Here is a 22832-nt window from a genome sequence, read left to right as displayed (position 1 = left end):
TAAACTCATATTGCAGCCAAGGTTTCTGTAACTATTAAGCATTTCCCTGATAATTTCATTCTAGTTTAGATCCTTGACATTGCCTAAAATTTTGAAATCACTTGTACTGTATGAGTGGTGTGTACTGTATATGTACTGTGTGTGTGTAGTGTGTACTGTGTGTGTGTATGTGGTGGTAGGCAGGGGTTAAAGTGAGCCAGCACAGAGCAAAACTGTGTTGCATCTGTTATATTTGGCCCCACTTTCGCCAGCTCACTTTGTAGTTGTAGTTGTTGTGTGTGTGTGTGCCATGTTCCTTTAGACGGTATGGGGTTTAGGCCCTTTTTGTAAATTTCAGCTCCATGACCATGTTGACCTTAATCTGGCACTGGGCGGGGGGAAGTTTTATGATGAGAACTGAATTGCAACATTCTATTCGACCGACTTAATATATTTAAGACAATGTTTTATAATAAATGAAGGCAGGATACATTTATTACTTTAAAGAATATGAAAAAAATGACTTATTTATAAATGCACGTTTTGCAGAAAAACGTGATGTGATATGCAAAAGCGGGAGTCATTTTCATGTTCAGAAGCCAAAAATCTATAAGTGTCACATAAATTCGTTAAAAAAGCTTTTTCATAGCAGACTTGTGTAATTGGAGGTAGTCCTTCCAAAAAAAATTTTTGTGGGGGCCCAAACAAACCATGGATTTCAGCCAAAGAAGTGTCAATCCTTGTTGCTAAAGTGCTTGGTTTGTTAAACTGTGTTTGTCCTTTTTAATATCCCACATAAGAGTGGGTGGGAGGGACAATTCCATCTTGCACCTCTTTTCTTTACATTTTGCACAATTTGGGGTATTGCCAACTGACATTTTTTTATTTTAATAAACTGCCATCCTGTCTGTCACTGCTGTTTGGCAATGTTTCATAGATGCTCTATGAGCACGATTCTATTCTATGCGGTGTGAATAGCGCCGGGAGATAGCTCCCGGAGCTATTCAATTGTGCGTGGTGTTTAGTCGGAGAATGCCCATTCTCGCGACTAAACACCCTGTTTAAGGCGCGATAACGGGCATTCCCCGACCTAAGTTCCTGGCGCAATGCTGTTTTCCCGGCGCTAAGGGCAGAAAACAGCCTCGCGCCGGGACTTTTGTCGGATTTCTGCTCTTATCCCCGGGGGGATGCGTGAAGAAATCCTAGTCGGACTTGGCAGCGCGTTGTATTGAATAGCTCCGGGAGCTCACTCCCGGCGCTATTCACATCGCATAGAATAGAATCGTGCCCTTTATTTTTTTAAACTGCCGTGCGTTTGTGCTGCTGCTCTGTGGCTTACTGCCAGCTTGCTGCAGCCTTTGGTCAATATTGGTGAAATGTAGTGAAAACAATATTTTGAGCTGTTAGGTGGTTAAAAATGCCTGGAAATACCTGAAAATGATTGGTATTGAGGTTAATAATATTGTAGGAACAAAAACAGGCCCAAATTATGTGGTTTTTAGCTGTTTTTATTATTTTTTTGAAAAAAACAAAACCAGATCCAAAACCAAAAACAAAGCAGGGGTTGGCGCACATCCCTAATTTAATGCACCAAAGTGCCTCAATAATTTAGAAAAATGGTTTCTGGAATAAACAGTTGGTATTCATGTTTATTTGAGTTATTGATTCTTTAGCAAATACATAAACAGCATTGGGTTTGACTTTGGTTGAAGTGACTTGATTTATTTCATGATATTGTCATTGTTTCCTGTGCATTTGTACCTAATCATGTATCTCTTCCAGTAATATATTATATTGTGATCTGCTCTATTTCACATGTCATCAGTAAACGCTGTATCTTGTTTTCCAGCTTCAGCCCAACATGCATTGTGCAAGGAACTAATGATTACAGATGTACAGCTTGTCCTCTGGGATATGAAGGCCAGTACTGTGAAAGGTAAACAGGGAAACAATTAAAGACAATAATGATAAGTGGAGAAGTTAAGCATGGGCTCATGCACTGTGCTACAAATTTAACCCTTATGCATCTTTCTTGTCCAAACAAATTTGTATATAAAAAGACTCACTGCATTCATTCATGTTCATAGCAATAAAAATCCTTGATAGGAACATTCATAGATTTATATATAAACAACAATAAAATACAGTAATAACCCAAATACAATGAAGATATCATCGATCCTCCAGAAATGCATGATAGACATGCATAACCTCCAAATAAACACAATTGGCAAGCATAGAACAAACTAAGTTACTCTGGTTACATTTAAATGTGCACATTATTATCCTGTATAAAAGCTGAGCACTGAACTGTCAACTGAACAATGGGCCTGATTCAGACCCACTCGCGAGCGGCTGTACGCTCGCAAGTGGGTCGATGGTCTGCACTGAGCATGCGCACGACGGAGGGAGCTCCGTCGTGCGCATGCGCCAGACACGACGAGCGAAGGACTTTCCTTCGCTCGTTGTGTCCGATCAAAGGGGGCGTGCTGTCAATGTTGATTGACAGCACGCCCCCTTTGGTGGGCGTGCCGGGGGCGTGCCTCCCTGACGGGGGCGTTCCCACGGGAACGCCTCCCGTCAGAAGCCGGCCCACTGACATCACTAGTGATGTCAGTGGGAGTGATTTTGGCTCTGATAGAGCCAAAATCACTCCGGAGCTTGTGGTTGAAAACCTCAACCGCAGGCTCCGGCTCGCAATTTCGATGGTCGCGATGGTCACGACCATCGCGGCCATCAAAATGCACGCTCGTATAGCCTGTGGGTGGTGACCCACAGCTATACGAGCGTCCAGGAGGACGCTCCATGAAAAAGGAGCCCGGCCCTCATGCAGAGCGTGCGCTCTGCTCAGAGCGTACGGCTCTGAATGAGGGCCAATGTTGCTTTATTTGCTTTATGGGTTTATTTTTCTCTCTCTTTCTCTTATAACATATACACTCGTACCATTAGTTCTCAAGTCAGACACTGGCCATATTTTAGGTGTCTCTTCTATAATCTACAAGATGTTCAATAAAATGTATAATATAATATAATTTGGACTCTCACATGGATTCTATTTCGCACATATAATCTTGTTAAGGTGCTAGACTGTCTGACCTCTCTGCTCCAATTCTGGGTTGTGTACACACACCTATTATTATCACCTGCTTAGTCACGATAGTTATGCAGTATAGTAAAATATACCAAATTGGTTAATTACATTTACAGGAGTGGCTAGCCAGCTTTAAGCATTAACTTTCAGTGCATTTGAAAAATGTTGATTTCATTCAATGGACTTTTCCTGGATGGTAAGTTGGGTCTGAATCACCAAAAGTATTTACCTTTTCAATAGATTGTTGGAGAATGTGAATGTGGGATAAACAGTTTGAGTAACGTAATCCTGCCTATGTCCACTTTAGGAATACCCCTTTAATTGATTTAAATTTCAGAATTTTTCTCCTAACATGCAAGTCAATTCAGAGAAAATTTTGTCCTCTAGCCAATGGTTCCCAAACTCGATCCTCAAAGCACCCTACCAGTCCAGGTTTTAAGAATAATCATGCTTGGGCTCAGGTGACATGAGTACCTTAGTCTTCTGATTTAACAATCTGTGCTCAACCATGGATATACTTAAAACCCGAATCATTAAGGTGCCTTGAGGACAAAGCATGGGAACCTCTGTCTTAAGCTCTTAATAAGCAAGGATTATTTTTATTACATTTATGTAACAATTTTATTAAAATTAGGTGCAAAGTGTGCATACTATAAACATGTATACCAGCATCAAATTTGCCTCAATGTTACAGAAGTCATCTCGTTGATTGATTAGGTTGAGTGCCTGGATAGTCTCACACACACACTGTCCCTGCACCTTGACTCACAGTCAATGGTGCCAAAAGGTGGGGAGGGCCCAGGGCCTCTGTATGGCCTCAGAAGTGTGGGTAGTAGCACTTCTCCCTTGAGGTACCAAGTAAAACCGACTCAGAGTTCAGATCTTCCCACAGTTTGGACCTAAAAACCAAACTCTATGTAATTTTAGCTGTTAAAAAAAAAAAATACAGATCCAAACGTAAACCCAAAACACATGAGGGTAGTTTTGCAAAACCAAAAGCATAACAGGAAGATGAATACGGATCCAAAACAATAACACCTGAGTTGACGCACATCTCTGCTAAGGAGATTTATGCAGACAAATATTAACAGGAGCCAATAACTACCAGTGAAAATGAGTTGATCTGGCAATGTGCTGATGGGATGAAAAAGCTTAAATAGACAGTACTGGATAGGAGCAGAATGGTCATGTGACCAGAGGCAACATAGTGGCTGTCATGCCATGCTGGAATAAGGGAACACTTTATTCAGAATCCATATTGGAAATGACATGTACAGCTGATTAAGAGGAACATGTCATGAAGCAAAACTGACAGCATTAGGTAAGATAAGCAAGTCCAGAGGACTGCATCGTGACATACTGTAGCCCTATTCACATTCCTCCAACACAAATAACAAACTCTTGGAAGAGCTCTTCTTGAAAAAGCTGTCCTTTGCGATTTTAATCGCAGTTGTATGTGCATACCGGCATTATTATTACTGCTATGCATGCAGTGAGTGGTGGGATGTAAGGGGGTCATTCAGACCCACTAGCGAGCGGCAGTATGCTCGCAAGTGGGTCGATGTTCTCCACTGCGCATGCGCACGACAGAAGGGAGCTCCGTCGTGCGCATGCGCGAGACCCGGCGAGCGACGGGCTTCCCATCGCTCCGGGTCTCGCACCAAAGGGGGCGTGCTGTCGATGTCGATGTTGCTTGACAGCACGCCCCCTTTGGTGGACGTGCCGGGGGCGATCCAGAGCGAGCGCTCTGGTCAGAGCGTCCGGCTCTGAATCAGGCCCTAAAGGTGCATACACACTAGACGATATGCTCCCTGAGCGATATCGTCTAGTGTGTCCCCGGCAGGGTGTGCTCAATGTCGTTTATGACATTGAGCACAGCCGCTGAACGATATCATTAACGATATCGTTCAGCACCGGGCTCTCTCCCCCATTCCCTGACATGCAGCAACCTGACGAGATCGTCAGGTTGGCCTGCATGTCAGCCCGATGAACGATGATGACAAACGACCCGCGGGAACGCGCGTCGTCGTCATCGTTCATCTTTTTGGGCTTAAAAATGGACGATAAAGTGGACGACTGAACGATAACGATATCGTTATCGTTCAGTCGTCCACTTTATCGCCCAGTGTGTACGCACCTTTAGTCTTTTCAAATACAATGCTTGAGACATCCCGCCCTATAACTGTTGGCAGGTGATTTGCTACATAGGTTAGTAATTATTATTTTTTGTATATAGCTAATAGATAAATAAGCATAACTATTATTAGGGTACAGTAGTGTAGCTTCCAATAAAAATAATGGAAATAACTTGATCTATATGAGTAAATACTGTAATCAAGGCACACTAAAGTCAGTGAACTCTGTGCCTGATTCAGAGTTGAGAATAGTATAAGATAGAGCAAGTAACTCTGCACCTTGGTAAAATCATGCTGCACTACAGGTGGGGCAGATGTAAAATGTGCAGAGTTATAGTGCGTACACACGGTACGATAAAAATGCACGATATGAACGATCGACCATATCATTATCATTCAGATTGTTAATTTTTTTGTGCCTACCAACCCTCAAATGACCAGCAATGTGCGGGCATGTATGGATGATAACAATATCGACCATCACCCGTGCATGCAGGCCAACCTGGTTGATATCGACCAGGTTACATAGGGACCCGCAATCATTGATCGTAGGTCACTGGCCCATCATTGGTGGGTTTGCGGTGTGCTGGATGATCGATATTGATCATCCACCACATCGGGAAGGTGCAGGGAGATCAATCAGCGATATCGTTATCGCTGACTGATCGTACAGTGTGTACGCACCTTAAGATTTGGGAGGAGTGTTTCCAAACTGACATCTAAATTGCAGTGTAAAAATAAAGCTGTCCAGCATTTGTGGGCTACATGCTAAAGCACCCAGTATTTATCACACATGCCCGGAGTCTACTGCGCATGAGCAGATCACCAGGAAAATGGTGTGGCAGCCATTTTCCCAGTGATTTCCTACTGCGCATGCGCAAAACACAGAGAGGTAAGTATAAAAAAAAAGTATGGGTGCAGGGTGTGCGGTGCGCGCCCCCCCCTGGACCCAGGGTCCCGTGTGCACCCATTATAAAAACGTCCCTGAGTTCAACAATGAAAACAAGTGTCTGACTGGGTTTTGTGAACATTTAGCATCTAAATATGGGCCCTGATTCAGAGCCGGACGCAAGTGGCTGCTCGTTCGCTCCGAGCGATGTTTGCCCAACTGCGCATGCGTACGGATCGTAATACGCATGCGCGAACCACTCAGTGCAGCCGAAATTCATGTGCTCGCAAAATAGCGAATGTCTGATAATTTGAGTGACAGAAAGAGGCGTATGTGGGTGGTAACAGGGGAAGGTGCTTGAAAACGGGGAGTGGAGATCCGATCGCAGGCGTGCTTAAAGGTCAAAACGGGCGTTTTATGGGTGTGCATATTTAAAACAGCAGCGTCATTGACCACGTCACTGGGTTATTTTATAGCCAGAACTGCTCGCAAAATTGTGGTAGCAAAAACCAACCACAAGAATAGCGAGCAGTTCATACCCTGGTCGATGTACTCGATTAATCTAATAAATAGCGGACATGACGTAGGATGCGAGCGGCCAGGGGGCGTATTTTTCCAAAAAACGAACGCAAGTTTTGTTCGCTCGTTCAGATCTAGAGGCGTGAACAGACCGCAAACAGCGAACGGTTCATTTGAATAGCCACCCCTTGTTTTAGAACGAACGACCGCAAATAGCGAGTGGCTCTGAATCAGGGCCATAATGTGTTAGTAAGACCTAATTTTTTTATTTGTTCAGTCATTTGTGTTTTATTTCCTAAAGATTAACTTTGAATTTTTTTTAGGTGTGCATCTGGCTACACTGGTAACCCAAGTATTCCAGGAGGTTCTTGTCAGGAATGTGAGTGCAACCCTTATGGTTCATTGTCTAGGATCTGTCATCCAAGCACTGGCCAGTGCACGTGTAAACCTGAAGCTACAGGCCTGAAGTGTGGAGGCTGCACTGACCGGCATGTGCGGGAGGGCCCGCTGTGTGCATGTACGTATATTAACATCACTCACATTTCTTTTTAAATGTTATATTATTAAGACACTAACAATTGGTTTTAAATACAGCTTAAATATATAGGTTTATATGCCCTCCTGCAACGTTTAACATACTGTATACATTGCTTTACTTCACTAGATTGTTCTGTCTTTTTCACCAATGCCATGTCATTATGGGACACATTTTTTGTTGTTGTCCTCATTAGATGCAGATTATCTCAGTTCTACTCTCTATGTTGCAGCATTATTCAACCACTGTGCCGTGGCACACTAGTGTGCCGCGAGCGGTTGTCAAGTGTGCCGCGGCGGTCAGCTCAGCTCACTCATACTGTAGTGTGTTTTATTCATTTATGTCATGTCCAAGGGTAGCAAAAATAATCAGTTCTGGTTAAGTGAAATACAGATACATACCACATAGATGCACATTTAGTAAACGTTAAATGAAAGCATATGCAAACATATAAAAGCAGAGATATATAAAGTCACTATAGTAAACATTATAAAGGTTAATCCTTATGTAACTAATTTACGATGAGTTGAGAAGTGAATTTATTATTTTAAATGTTAGTTTACATAAACTGGCAGTTGGTTGAGAAATGATAATATAAGTATATGTACTATTGGGCAAACTTATTCCTTAATATGTAACGGAAGCTGTATTGTCTAATTTAAGATATAAGTCTGTTAAAGCAATAATGGTGTGCCAAAAGTTTGTATTCAGATCACACTCTTTGAAGAAGTATTTTACATTAGTGCCAGAGAAATCCTGTCAAGAAAACGTTTCTATATTGACAGTGCTTCTGTTTATGGTAAAGTAGCGACATGTAGCCTGTGTGAAATGCTGTGTGATCATGCATGTGTTTGATGTGTTGCTCATTCTGACATGTTTGCAGTGGTAATATAGCGTGGGAAATGTTGTTTTCATAATGGGTTATAATAAGCAGAAATTCAAAGATAATGTGCAAAACTGTATTAAGAGAATTCATTGGTAATGCATGAGGACTGTGCATCTTTATGTTATTTTTCTGGTACAGTTATAGTGTACAGTAGCAGTTCAGACATTTTTACAATTTCAGTTTAATGTATTATATGAACAGAGCAGTTTTTGGGAAGTATTCACTCTACTAAAAGGAAATAGTAATCAAATATCAGGACTTTATTCAGATATCAGAACTATCTGAATGCTGCAGTATTTGTGTTTGATTAGGTGTCACATCAGATTACAGTTATAGGATGTGAAAAGCCTGTTTAATAAGCATTGTAGCTTTACTTTTACTGCTGCAATACTTAAGTTATCACTATCTAATAATAAAACACACCCTCCCATTGTCCCCCTCATCTGAGAGTTGTATTATAGTATTCCTACAATATGATAATGTTGATGTACAATTTAGATTGAAATGAAAACCTTTAAACCTAGTAGCGGTCAAGGTGTGTCTTGAGTATGTGATCATCATACATAAAGAGAACTTATCAAAGAAATAAACACACGGATGCAGTAATTGGAATTTAAAAAGTTGGCTAAGTATTTAAATATAAAGAAATTCTATGGTGACAAGAATGGGTGGTCCCTAAACAGCACAGCCCAGCAATTCAAAATCAACCAGCAAACCACAGCTGCATTGCGGGCGGTATCCACCCAGTGGGTGCCAAACAATATAACTAGGGTGCTAAACTCAAACCTTCCACTATGACTATCTCATTCAAAGGTGGAAACATTGCCCCCTGTAAGGGTAGTACAGACTATCCCCACAATTTCTAGGAAGGTGAGTGCACCCAACACACCAACGGCACTCAGGCAATACTTTCACGTCAATACAAAATGGCTAACGTCAAACCAGCCAATGGGGATAGGAGGGAGAAAAAATTTCTTCAGGGCAAGAAGCCCAAAGCCTGCAACCAAAGATAAAAATAAACTTCCTAAAACCTACAACCCTGACACCTAATAGGTAAAAACTGGTTTCAGCCATGTGAGGCTCATCCAAGCCTTCTGTTATTCGTTATAACAGAATATATTACCATAACTAGTTTATAACTGCTAGGATTATCCTACTGAAGTATGGAGTAAAGGACTAAGGCCCTCATTCAGAGTTGGTCTTAAGTTGCAAGCGGTCGCTCTGAATGAGGGCGGCTGCTTGCATCTTGAAGTGCGGCCTCCTGGTCGCTAGCTAAGCTGTGGGTTACTACCCACAGCTTAGCGATCGACCAGGGTGATGGTTGCGATGGTCAAGACCATCGCGACCATCGGGGCTTGCGATGAGACCCTAAGGTTGGGTCTCGGCAAGCGCAAGCCCCAGGGAGCTCCCTGCTCTGATCGAGCAGAAAGCTCCCCACTGACATCACTGCTGATGTCAGTGGGGCCACCCCCAAATGGCAAGCGTTCCGTCGGGAATGCCTCCTTTTGGCTGGCCACCCCCCTGCCCGCCTCCCAAATGGGCGAGCTGTCATTCAACATCGACAACTCGCCACCTTTGGTGCAAGACCTATAGCGATGGAGCGCCTGTCTCTAGCCAGGTCTTGCGCATGCGCACGTCGGAGCCAGCTCCGACATGCGCATGCCCAGTGAGTCAACATCAACCCGGTTGTGAGCGCTCAGCGCTTGCAACCGGGTCTGAATGAGACCCTAAATCTATTCCTAAAATTTCAGGATAGAGCAGTGCAAAGTTTCTCTACTCCCTTTTGGTCAACCCAGAGCTGGATTAAGGCTTTGGGGCACTTAAAGCTGGGGGGCCCTAAAGACCAACATTTAAGGAAGGTGGATTAAATCTTGTGCAGAGCCTTTGGCACACACAAAAAAGGGGGCATGGCCACACATCACGCCCCCGATTAATATCAAACTGGGGCCTGTAAAGCACTTCCCCTGCCTCACAGCAGGTGATATATTTCCTTCACTACCTTTCCCCCTGAAATGTAGGACTGTCCCAGGGAGGAGGGGTATGTATTAATACATATTCACATACTTATACAAACACATACAGTCCAACACTTATACACACACATACAGTCACACACTAAAACACACACACATATACACAGTCACACACTTATACACACACATACAGTCCAACACATACACACACATACAGTCACACACTAAAACACACACACATATACACAGTCACACACTTATACACACACATGCAGTCCAACACTAAAACACACACATACACACAGTCACACAATTATACACATACATTTATACATACATACATACAGTTACACACATACAAATAGGATGCAGCCAGCATTCCGACAGTCAGGATGCAGATGGTCAAAATATAGACTGTCAGAATACAGACAGATTGCGGAGGTAAGTATTAGTGTTAGGGGGAGAGTTAGGGTTAGGCACTATGGGGAGTGTTAGGGTGAGGGGAGGGTTAGGGTTAGACTGCAGGACAGGAAGGTTAGGGTTAAGCTGCGGAATGGGAGGGTTAGGGTTGGGCTATGGGAGGGATGGATCGGGCTTAGGGGGATGATTAGGATAAGGGTTATAATACTTACAAAAATCTGTCCGGGATTCTGACTGTCGGGATGCCGCTGTCAGTATCCTAACCATCGGCATCCTGACCTTTGGGATCCTGTATCCAACCCAGACAAACAATTTAGCAGCTCCTCCTCTCCTCTCTCCAATGCTGCTCTGGCACTGACTGTACAGTGCTGTGTAGCCATGCCCCCTGCTTCGACTCTACCTCTCTTTCAGTCTCCTTTTCTACAGCTAAAAGCCTTGCAGTAGGGATGGACATCGGAAGTCCATCATCGAATAGTGGGAATGGCTTCCACCATCGTATGTTGTGATGCGATGGTAGCTAACCATCGCATCATAACCATTCGATGGAAAATCCACTGGACAGTTTTAAGGATTTGAGCTTGCACAACACTAACACAGTGCTGCAGGCTGGAGGAGGAGCAGACTGCCTGTCAAAGGAGGAGCCTTGGTACATGCATGTGCAATAGCAATGCAGGGTTACTGGCCAGAGGCAGAGCGAACAGTCTGTTACTGGAGGAGGCAGAGCAGTGCAGGAGGACCCGGCCACCACTGAATGACGCCGCAGCCTGCATGGACACACCAGCAGCAACCAGGTCAGATCCAGCTGTCAAAATATTTCTGTTTAATGTAACCATTGGAAGACCATCGCTTAATTACCATTCGATGGTGGCTGCCATCGAATGGTAAAAACACCTACAACACAAGGAAAACATTGTAACCATTGACCATTGGTATTCATCCCTACCTTGCAGTGCAGTCCTGACTTCTTCTCGGCACTGCAGCGAAAATCAATAGCCGGGAGCCCCCTGAGTGTGGGGTGCCCAGGGTACATGACCCCTGTGCCTTCCCCCCTACTTTATAAGGCTCTGGACCAACCATGTACTTAGAATCCTTTCCTATTTAAGTCGTCAGAGATGCAGAGTTATGAAACCAGCTTACAGATCACTTATTTGAATCTTGTTAGATCTAGTTATTGAATGATATAGCTCAATGGCTTCTGCCGTGTATCACTTCCACAGTACAGATATAGGTTGTGCTGTTTACTGAAATGTCTCTAGTCAAACAAAAGTATAACACAACTAAGTATACTCTACAATGTACATTAAAAAATAACTTTTAATAAATTTGTAATTAAAGAAAATACCATACATACATATATTAAAATATTAAAAGAAATTAAATTATGTCTGCCAGCCCTGTACTAAATATACTATTTTGCCAATAGCTGATGGTGATAGAAGCACAGCATATTTATAAACTTTGTATGAGTTTAATTTATCATTTATGCAAATCTGACAGAAAATTTGAATATTTATTGGTCCTTTTCCAGTTAAACCTTCGCTCGTGGGTACATGTAAATATGTTTTATCACAGAAACGAGAAATGTAAATTTCCAGTTATTGGAACTAATTGCTCCATTTCAAAGTTCTTTTCAAAGCACCTCTGGTTCCCTCTCCCCACTTAGAGGAGCTAATTATGGGATTAGCATCACAAACATTCACTGTCTGTTCTGTGCTCTCCTAAATGCCATAGTGCAGAAATATTGAACATCTGCCTCTGATGTTTATTAGGGATAAATATTCCATGCTGTCCTCTTCACAGTTTGCGATGATGAATGTACAGGCCTACTTCTTGATGACTTGGATCAGCTAAACCAGATGGTCATGAGCGTCAATCTTTCTGGCCCGCTGCCTCCACCATACAAAATGCTGTTTGGCTTTGAAAATGAGACTCAGGAATTAAAGGTAAATATGCTAGTCTGTTGTTTAAACATGCAAATCAATGAGGCTGATTAAAAGCTATTGTTATTTTTGTTATTGGTCTGACTGCTGTTACTCACTATAATATTATGCCATAATACACTGAAAGGAGCTTTTTCGTTTTCATTTTAATTCAGTTGATAAAATAAGTTATTTCTATTGCTGCTTGAAAAACACCAGGCAAAAAGGATTAAGCAATTCTAAAAATGATACACGCAGCATTCTGAAGACAAGTTCATGTCTTAGTTTCTAAATGAATTTTGTTTTGTGGTTGAAAAATATTGTAAGAGACTAGAATTTGGTACAAGGGTTATTTTGAAGTGATACATATTAGTGATATATAATGTAAAATAAGTATTCTTCACATAATTGAGAGACTACAGTATTTGTTATTTTGCATTGAACTGATCAATATTATGAACGCTTACAACTGCCAATCAAAAAATAGTATAGAATTAATTTAAATACCAGAATATAAATTGAGCCAGCACACATACAATGCCGAAATTACAGCCTCTCTTCTCCGATTGGTCAGCACTGGCACTGTGTGGTGCAATCCAGTATTATGGGGAGATATACTAAGCTCTGGAAAGTGATAAATTGGAAAGTGATAAACTACCAGCCACTCAGCTCCTAACTGTCATGTTACAAGCTGCATTTGAAAAATGATAGGAGTTGATTGGTTGGTCATTTATCACTCTCCAATTTATTACTTTCCAGAGTTCAGTACATCTGCCCCTAATTATAGAGTAATGCTGGGTACACACTGATAGATATATCGCCCGCTCGTTTGAACGGGCGATATATCTATAGTGCATAACTGGGTGTGTATAGCAGATATGGCTGTGAATGACGTAGTTCGCAGACTTAACTGATCTGCTGTGCAGCACAGCAGATGGCCGACATATCTGAAAGCTATATCGGCTATCTGCTGGTGTGTACGCTGATCGACCGTACACATGCTGTGGCACCCGATTGTGATTGACAGCTCAACTGGGCGGGCAATTTAAGCCCGCCCATTTGAGCTTTCAAACCCGGTGCATCGGGCAGACGAATTGGTGTGTATACACTTACAATTCATCAGATAGGTCGGCGGGTCGGCTGAACCATCGACATAGTGTGTACCCAGCTTTAGTGGGAATGTCACTAACAGAACAGTTTGTTCCCAGACTGATTTAAAGTTGAAGGGTATTACAGTATCTATTACAATCATGTAATATTGCATTTAGTATTGCTAACTTAAAAGTTCATTTTATCATTTATGAAATATATGGTTAACTACAATATTAGGCTACTTTTATTTTCACTATTTTTTTTATATTTTTTATGTAAACAAACTTGAATTTTGTGTTTCTTGTATTAAGTTTTAGTAAAAGGCAAACAATTGATTAGAAATTCAGGATGTACACACCTTTGGCATCCTCTCTGCTAATTGTCTCTATATTGCAGTGCTGATAATGCTTGATTGACTCTACACACTGATATAGATTCTTAGTTCCTTAACCACACGACTACATTTTGTTGGCATAATATGTTGCTGACATCGGTAACTTGTACTGAACCACAAGCAAACATCAGCAACTGAGACAAATATGGGTATTAATGGCATGGGACTGTGTGCAGTCAGGATTACAATTTGGCTTGAAGCCACTTGTCCCCAGGGTGAAACAATTTATCAGTTTGCTTTCCCTATAAATGGATTTTAAAAGCATAGATGACACCAGGAAGATAAATGATTGTCAAAACCTATTTATCACAGAAGAGTAAATGAAATGTGCATATTTTGTTCTAAAAACGTAGATCTCTAGAAAAATATCTAAACTTGGCAAACCATGGCTAAACTTGGCAATCCGTGGCTAAACCAACTTTATAGTGTCCAAATCTTTCTAATTCACTTTTTCAGTATTTATGTTAAATCTTAGGGAGCAAAAGCTGAGTTGGGCATAAACTTGTTTGCTTAATTAAAAATTTGCAAATATGTACTGCTCATGTCCATAATAAAGGCCCTATGTTATATGCAGCTCTGACACTTCCACCTCTTTATTGTTAGGGCGGTGTAATGAGAAAGGTGAGCAGCACTTTAATATGGAACCGAGCACAGTAAGGGTGTAGGCTAAGTACAGTAATATCCGGTAGTAAATTGATAGCAATTACGATCAGTTTACGGAAAAGTATTTATTACCATTACGATATGAAGCGATAGGAAATTATATGTAACGGTGGCAAAATGTGAAGGGTTATAAATGGTCAACTTTATTAAAGAAAATCTGGTCATTCGCTGCTTTTGGGACTGTATATAGTATATGAGGTATGGCTATTAAGTAACAAGTCTGTTCTTGTAAACAGGGCTGTAACTAGGGTAGTGCGGCCAGTGCATGGCACAGGGCACCGCAGGGCAGGGGGCACTGTTTGGGCCTGTCAATTTTCCTGTTTATTATCATTCTCACTTGTAGCTTCCTCTTCTTTTATCCCGGGCACCTCCTGACTTCCTCTATCTCTTCCCTGGCCCTTCCCCATGAGGCCATGGCCCTTTTTCAGGTGAACTATCTTATGTTCCTATTTAAAAAATGGGGGGGGGGTGCCAATGCTCTCTCTTGCACAGGGCACCAAAAAGTCTAGCTATGGCTCTGCTTGTAAAAAATAAACCACACGGGGTAAGTTAAAAGAGAGTGGGCGAACATTGACCTTGGACTATCCCAAAATGGATTTGTAAGCTTCACCCCTATCGCACAGATAGTTTGCTGTCATAGTGAAGAAGTTGTGTATTTCCTGTGCATCGTAAAATTCTTAGTTCAAAAGTAGAGCAAAGTGTTAACTTAAAATGTTTAGTTACACTGAACAAAACACCCAGTAAATACTTCTGTATGCTAACCGAGGCTTATGGGACAGATTGTATTTTATGTGCATGTGTGTTTAAGTGGCACAAATGATTTAGCGTTGATCGGGAGGATGTCAAAGATGATGAACGTCCCAGAAGGCTTTGCACATCAAATATAAGCACAAAGAAAATGGAAACTGAATTTATACAGACATTTTGAAACAAATTCAAGTGGATCCACATTTTTTAGATAAAGTTGTTACCTGTGATGAAACATGGATCTTCCAGTATGACCCTGAGACAAAACGCCAGTCCATGCACTGGAAAACACAATCATCACCAAGAATGAAGAAAGCTCATAAAAGCAAATCCAAATTCAAAGCCATGTTAATTGTTTTCATTGTTATCAAAGGTGTTATTTTGGTAGACTGGGTACTAGAAGGCACAATAATGACTCAACATAAATACAAAAATGTTCTAGCAACTTTGCGGTAAAGAATCAGAAGACAGAGGCCAGAGTTGTGAAAAAATGTTTTCATTCTCCATCAGGACAATGCACTAGTCCACACAGCTCCCTCTGTGAAGCAGTTTTGGCCAAGAAACAGATTGCAGTGCTAGAACACCCTCCATACCCGCCAGACCTAGCACCATGTGACTTTTTTATTTTCCTTAAAGTGAAATCTGTACTTAAGAGAACCTGTTTTGCATCAGTTACTGAGGTAAAAATGAAAATGACAGACCTGTTTAGACAGCTGACAGATAATGAGCTACAGCACAGCTTTGACAAATGGAAAATAAGAATTCAGCAATGTGTGGGTGCAGAAGGGGAGTACATAGAAGGGGAATGGAGTTAAAATGTACTTAATATAATTAAACATAAATGATAACATAAGTCTGTTTTTTTAATAGCCACACTTCAATTTAAGAGAAAATAAATACAATTTGATATCTTTGTAATATATTGAAATTTATGTAGAAAATGACCAAATTTAGGTTTTCCTTGAGATATTTGTATTCTAAGTTTTCCTAAGGTATGGATATTAGTTAATTGATATTAATTCACTCAATTATGAACATAAACACCTCAAAACCATAAATAGATTTCTGTCGTCTTATTTATCAAAATATGTTATTTTAGATTGCATAATAACATTGTGCATTAGTTTTCTTGTAATTCATTGAAATATAGTAAGAATAGAAATGAGACTGGTACATGGGTGTTAAGGACTAGAATTGTGCATACTGATTTTGTTATTATTTTGTGTAAAATGTTGTGCTAAAGATTCTTTATCTGAAGATAACAGCAGTCCAATAACTTGTTGTCTCTGTCGCCTCATCTCAGTAGGATAGGCTTGTATTAGAACAGGAAGAGCCAATCACAGCAGCCCATTGTGTGTTTATATGCTGTGATAATAATCACAAGACGGCTGAGTGTATGATGAAACCACCTCATGGGTTTTCTTACACATAAATAAACATGTATTGTGAACTTATAGTAACGTTGTCATAACATTGTGGAATTGATGAATTACAGTGAAATAAAAAAGATGCTCTGTGTGCACACAGTTGAAATTGCCTGCAGGACTGAATTGTGTCTTAATAACTTTTTCAGCATTTACTGTCACCTCAACGAGCTCCTGAAAGACTGCTCCAGCTGGCACAAAACAACCAAGATACTCTTGTCATTGAGATAGATGAGCTACTGAACAGGGTAAGAATACAGAAAAATTGAGTGTTCACATGGTTTAAAAACAATGACAGAAAATATGTTACATATTAGTTACTTTAGTGCGAGATGCATATAGAAGGCTATCATCTGTGTATCATCAATACACATAAATAAACATATATAAATATTGTACATTAGAGGTGAGCACTTGTTGTACACTATAACTAGTCAGGCTGGAAATTAGAGCACCACATTTATTGTGACACTGTGACTGTGTCTCAATACATTGTGACAGTAATCACTTTTCTCATACAATGACTGTAGGAGGACATCCATGATGAGTTTTCACTCCAGCAATCAGTGACTGAGGCTACAACAAGACAATCAGGCTGAGGGTGAAATACTAACAGGTGGATTTACAAAAACATCTGAAAAGAAAAATTGGAAACATTGAAAATAGCAACCAATCAGATACACTTCTCTTTATCTGGTTCATGTTGCAAAATGAAAGCTAGGGTCTTATTTATTGCTGTGGACAACACCTCCATTATTCCTTTTTTAGAAGTTTTAGTAAATCTATCTATACCTGACACCTTCTCTGCCTTAGAGTCTCTCACTGTTTCTTGATATGAACAGTCCTGATGTGGGTTTGTGCACATATTTGATTCCCTATGTATCTGTCTAACTTATAAATATATCTACAGTATGTAATAAAATCGACTGCTGATAAAAATTATGTTTTCAAGTTGGAATGTAACGACAGTTAGTCTGAACTCTGACCCCTCCCCCCAGTGTCAGAGATGCACAGGAGAGAGTGCTGGTACAGTGATAGATAGAGACACTGGAGGAGGGAGAAGGAGTGTTGGGGTGAGGAAGAGAGAAAAAAGGGGGGAAAGGGGAGGAGAGAGTTTGCGGGAGGTTACGAGAGGGAGAAGGAGAGAAATGGAGAGCAAGGATGGTAGCAGTTGAGCTAGAAATAAATAAATCAATTAAATTCTAATATCTTTATTTCTCTAATTTATTAATCTGTGAGACATACAGTATATATATATATATATATATATATATATCACATTATTAAAAGGTAAATGTATTTTTTAAAATACAGTTGAGCATCATTCATTTAGAATTCTGTAAAAATGTAAATGTCATATTTTTTAATCTCTCTCGTCTCCCATGACAATGCAGCTGTGGCTTATTACTACCCATAAAGAGAAATACAGATCACTGACCTTTTTATGTTCATACAGTACTTTGGATGGGATGTACTGTAGGTGAAAATGCTGTAAAACCCCCAAACTTGCAGTGTCAGGGGGTTTACTGCATTCCCAAATGTACTAAGCGTCGGAATGTGATGCTTCAGGTGGCATTACCCAATAGAAGCCTATGGGCTTCTTTTCAGGATGCTACCACTTTGGGAGGGATTTGATCGACCCACGCGGCCTTCTGTGCATGCGCAGAATGACGTCAGAAGGATGGGTGTTAAACCCGAAAGTCTCACTGCCCGGAGCCATTGCAAAGGACAGCTGTTATCAGGAGAGCTGTCCTTTGCGATAATCTTGGTACATACCGCAGTAATGAACCGTAGAATGTACCCGAAGACAGGGGGGATGTACCACATCATGGGTGCGTTACCCATTTCTATTTGCTATGTTGCTAGCTTACTGTTCTATGCAAATACTTTATAGAGAAAAAATACTGCAGCTACATTAAGATACCATAAAAGAAGAGCAAGCTAGGGATTAAAACACATGATGCTTTCTTAATGTTACTGTATCAAGATAATATGTCTTAAAAAAAAAAATAATAATAAAAAAAATATATATACCAAATCCTTTGCATTCGGCACATCTGTTGTCAATGGTCGATTACCTAGGTGCCCAAGTTACAAATATACACAGTCCCATATAGTAGTACTTGCAGTACAAGCCAATACTTGGCACTACAGGATTTGTATAAAGATGCTTTATATGCAAAGAATCTCCATCAACGTTTCTGGTGTACACAGAGCCCTGTCGTCAGGATGATAGCGGGTACAAGTGTAAATGAAAGAGGTTACCTTATATCCCCCTGCAGCTAACGGCAGCATCAGAGCTCGGCAGTGCCTGTCTGCCTCCCTGAGGTGTAGGTGCCCGGCTGTCACCATGGTATCGCCGGACGCTGCCTCCTGCTCCGGCGCTGCTCTGCAAGAAAAAGAAAAGACACTATTGAACGGCACCCAGTGACACTGCAAAATGCAGTGCAAGGAATAAAGCATAAATATACATATAATAAATCACTAGAAAAGCGGACATAATAGCAATAGCTATAAATGGTACTAAATACTGAACAAAAAAGGAATGATGCCAAACGAGTGAATGACAAATTACAAAACATTCCAATTAATTTTTTAATTTAACCCCTTTGGTTGTAATGTATCCAATCAAACAATCCAGTGGGCCTCCAGTCTTGCTAAATCCTTACTTGTTTTGGATCTGGATTGGTTTTGCCAAAACCACCCTTCCGTGTTTTGGGTTCTGGGTTTTGTGTTTTGGATCTGTATATTTTTTTTAAAAAGTATAAAAACAGCTAAAATCACAGAATTTGTGGGTTTTTCTGCTCCTATGCTATTATTAACCTCAATAACCTTAATTTCCACTCATTTCCAGTCTATTCTGAACACTTCACACCTCACAATAGTGTTTTTATGTCCAAAAGGTTGCACCGAGGTAGCTGGATGATTATGCTAAGTGACAAGAGTGGGTGGCACAAACACGTGGCCCATCTAGGAGTGACACTGCAGTGGCGGACAGGATGGCAGTTTGAAAAACTAGGCCCCAAACAGTACATAATGCAAAGAAAAAAAGAGGTGCAAGATGGAATTGTCCTTGGGCCCTCCAACCCACCCTTATGTTGTATAAGCAGGACATGCACACTTTAACAAACCAATCATTTCAGCGACAGGGTCTGCCACACGACTGTGGCTGAAATGATTGGTTCGTTTTGGCCCCCACAAAACAAGCTGGCAATTAATCTCTCCCTCCACAAACTGGCTCTATGGAGGCAAGATGTCATCCTCATCCTCCTCATCCACTGATTCCTCACCCTCTTCAGTGTTGTGTACATCCTCATCCTCACAGAGTATTAACTCGTCCCCGCTGGAATCCACCACCACAGGTCCCTCTGTACGTTCTGGAGGCTGGTCTCCCTGGAAGAGTTGATAATTCATTTTTATGAACATCATCTTCTCCACATTTTGTGGAAGCAACCTCCTACGCCTTTCGCTGACAAAGTTCCCGGCTGCACTAAACACTCTTTCGCAGTACACACTGGAGGGGAAGCAACTCAGGTAAAATAGAGCCAGTTTGTATAGGGGCCTCGAAATTGCCTCTTTTTCCTGCCAGTACAGGTACGGACTGTCTGGTACTTGGATGCTGTCACCGATGTAATCCTCCACCATTCTGTCAATGGTGACAGTATCATATGCAGTGACAGTAGACATGTCAGAAATTGTTGCCAGTCCTTCAGTCCGGACCAGATGTCCAAACTTGGTCCTGCCTGCCCTGCATCACCGCCAGCGGGTTGCTTAGGATACCTAAGTTTTCTCCTGGCAGCCCGAGTTGTGGGAGAAAATGAAGAAGGAGCTGTTGACGTGTCACATTCCGCTTCAGCTGACAGTGTTTTCACCAGCAGGTCTTTGCACCTCTGCAGGCTTGTGTTGGCTGGAAAGAGAGACATCACATAGGCTTTAAACCTAGGATCGAGCACAGGGGCCAAAATGTAGTGGTCTGATTTCAACAGATTGACCACCCTGGAATCCTGGCAAAGCGAATGAAGGGCTTCATCCACAAGTCCCACATGCCGAGCGGAATCGCTCCATCTTAGCTCCTCCTTCACTTTCTCCAGCTGCTTCTGCAAAAGCCTGATGAGGGGAATGACCTGACTCAAGCTGGCAGTGTCTGAACTGACTTCACGTGTGGCAAGTTCGAAGGGCTGGAGAATCTTGCACAACATGGAAATCATTCTCCATTGTGCTTGAGTCAGGGGCATACCCCCTCCTTTGCCTATGTCATAGGTGGATGTATAGGCTTGAATGGCCTTTTGCTGCTCCTCCATCCTCTGAAGCATATAGAGGGTTGAGTTCCACCGTGTCACAACCTCTAGCTTCAGGTGATGGCAGGGCATGTTCAAGAGTGTTTGCTGGCGCTCCAGTCTTTGGCACGCAGTCGCTGAATGGCGAAAGTGGGCAGAAATTTTTTCGGGCAACCCAAAGCGTTTCCTGCACGCCCCTGTCGCTTTTCAGAATATTCTGCACCACCAAGTTTATTGTGTGAGCAAAACATGGGACGTGCTAGAATTTGCCAAGATGTAATGCCCGCACAATATTGGTGGCATTGTCAGATATCACAAATCCCCAGGAGAGTCTAAGTGGGGTAAGCCACTGGGCGATGATTTCCCTCAGTTTCTCTAAGAGGTTGTCGGTGGTGTGCCTCTTACTGAAACCGGTGATACACAGTGTAGCCTGCCTTGGAACGAGCTGGCGTTTCAGAGATGCTGCTACTGGTGACGCTGCTGCTGCGTAAGGTGATACATCTACCCAGTGGGCTGTCACAGTCATATAGTCCTTAGTCTGCCCTGTTCCACTTGTCCACATTTCAGTGGTTAAGTGGACATTGGGTACAACCTCATTTTTCAGGACACTGAGGACACTTTTTCTGACGTTTCTGTACAGTCTCGGTATCGCCTGCCTAGTGAAGTGGAATCTAGATGGGATTTGGAACCGGGGACACACTACCTCCATCAATTGTCTAAATCCCATAACGATAGTAAAAAGAACCTCTATATACCCCTGCCTGTACCTTCTAAAATCCATCCTATAAACCTCTAAGGATGATGCTAATTTGCTTACGCAGTCATACAGTAAATACAGACTTAGACCTGGAATCTGTGGTTCCAAAGCACAAGTGTTATTCAAGTAAAAGTTCAGACAGTTACACGGAATTGATCCAGACACAATTTAGGCGCAAAAGGAATTATACAGACCCAAATACAGTATACATACGCAGCGCTTCCGTACCCGAAGATAGGCAACAGCAAGAGACCCCTCGTTATTCAGAATTCAGCAAGAAGACTAAGAACCCAGCATTTGAGCACACATATTTATACCCCCACAGAATAGACAGGACAATAGAGAAGTTTGCTGCTGATGTCTTTGGTTCCCAGGGGAGAAGCATCTGTTACAGAGCATTTAACAGGCTGGTTCAAATAGACTCTCCCTGCCTCTAACAGCTGGGGGTCTTTCCCTTCCCGCCCCCTGTAACATCCTAACAGTTGTTCAGGAAATATACATTTTGTTGCTTGTAGCCTCTGCGATCCCTAACTCGAGAATGCATGATGCGACCTCCCCACCGATAACACCGGAATACTGTAAAAAGAGTACACATCAGTTCGAAACCAAACATGGCTGTCTTAACATGTATAAAACCTTAGTTATCAAATATCTTTATTTCTCAGCATTTAAACTAACTGAACCAACTTAAATCATATACTTTAAAGCTTATTAAACCTTATGTGTGAATATGTAATGTGTGAGTATATGGGGTTTGATATAAAAACGTATTAATGTGTGTATGAGGAAGGGTGCACTAAACTCTCACTAAGTGAACATCTTAACAGTGTGACATGCTGAGCCAAATAGTTCCACATGCCCACTCTGTCAGCTGTCCCCCCCCCTGTCCCAGGCTTCAAAAGAAAAACTCTTTATTCACCAAGTCTCTTGTGTGAAATGTAAATAGCCCAGCTACAAGAGACAGACCTAAGATGACACTCTAGTCTTTGAAGTCATGTCATTACAGGAAGCTTGCTAATGTAGGTGTGTATTCGAGCCAGACCACCTGTAGTGAGGGCAGACACTGTCCAGGAATCTTATCTACACAAGCTAGTTGTCACGTAGCCATTTCTGAATAGTATTATCGCCACAT

The 22832-nt window shown here is 41.7% G+C and overlaps 1 protein-coding gene across 1 annotated transcript in view; it reads left to right on the top strand.

Moving 5' to 3' along the window:
• LAMA2 (laminin subunit alpha 2) overlaps positions 1-22832 on the top strand; it is a 901593-nt gene that overhangs the window by 655779 nt on the left and 222982 nt on the right. Inside the window, exons 32-35 of the mRNA XM_088452064.1 lie at positions 1829-1915; positions 6937-7130; positions 12228-12370; positions 16816-16914. Coding sequence (XP_088308190.1) covers positions 1829-1915; positions 6937-7130; positions 12228-12370; positions 16816-16914 — 523 coding nt within the window. The remainder of the gene's footprint in view (positions 1-1828; positions 1916-6936; positions 7131-12227; positions 12371-16815; positions 16915-22832) is intronic.

Source organism: Taudactylus pleione, unplaced genomic scaffold (genome assembly GCF_031769625.1).
Source record: "Taudactylus pleione unplaced genomic scaffold, aTauple2 ptg000006l, whole genome shotgun sequence".
In the NCBI taxonomy this organism is placed as follows: domain Eukaryota; kingdom Metazoa; phylum Chordata; class Amphibia; order Anura; family Myobatrachidae; genus Taudactylus; species Taudactylus pleione.
The sequence above is the reverse complement of the archived record's forward strand: the minus strand, read 5'-3'. Positions and strand labels throughout refer to the sequence as shown.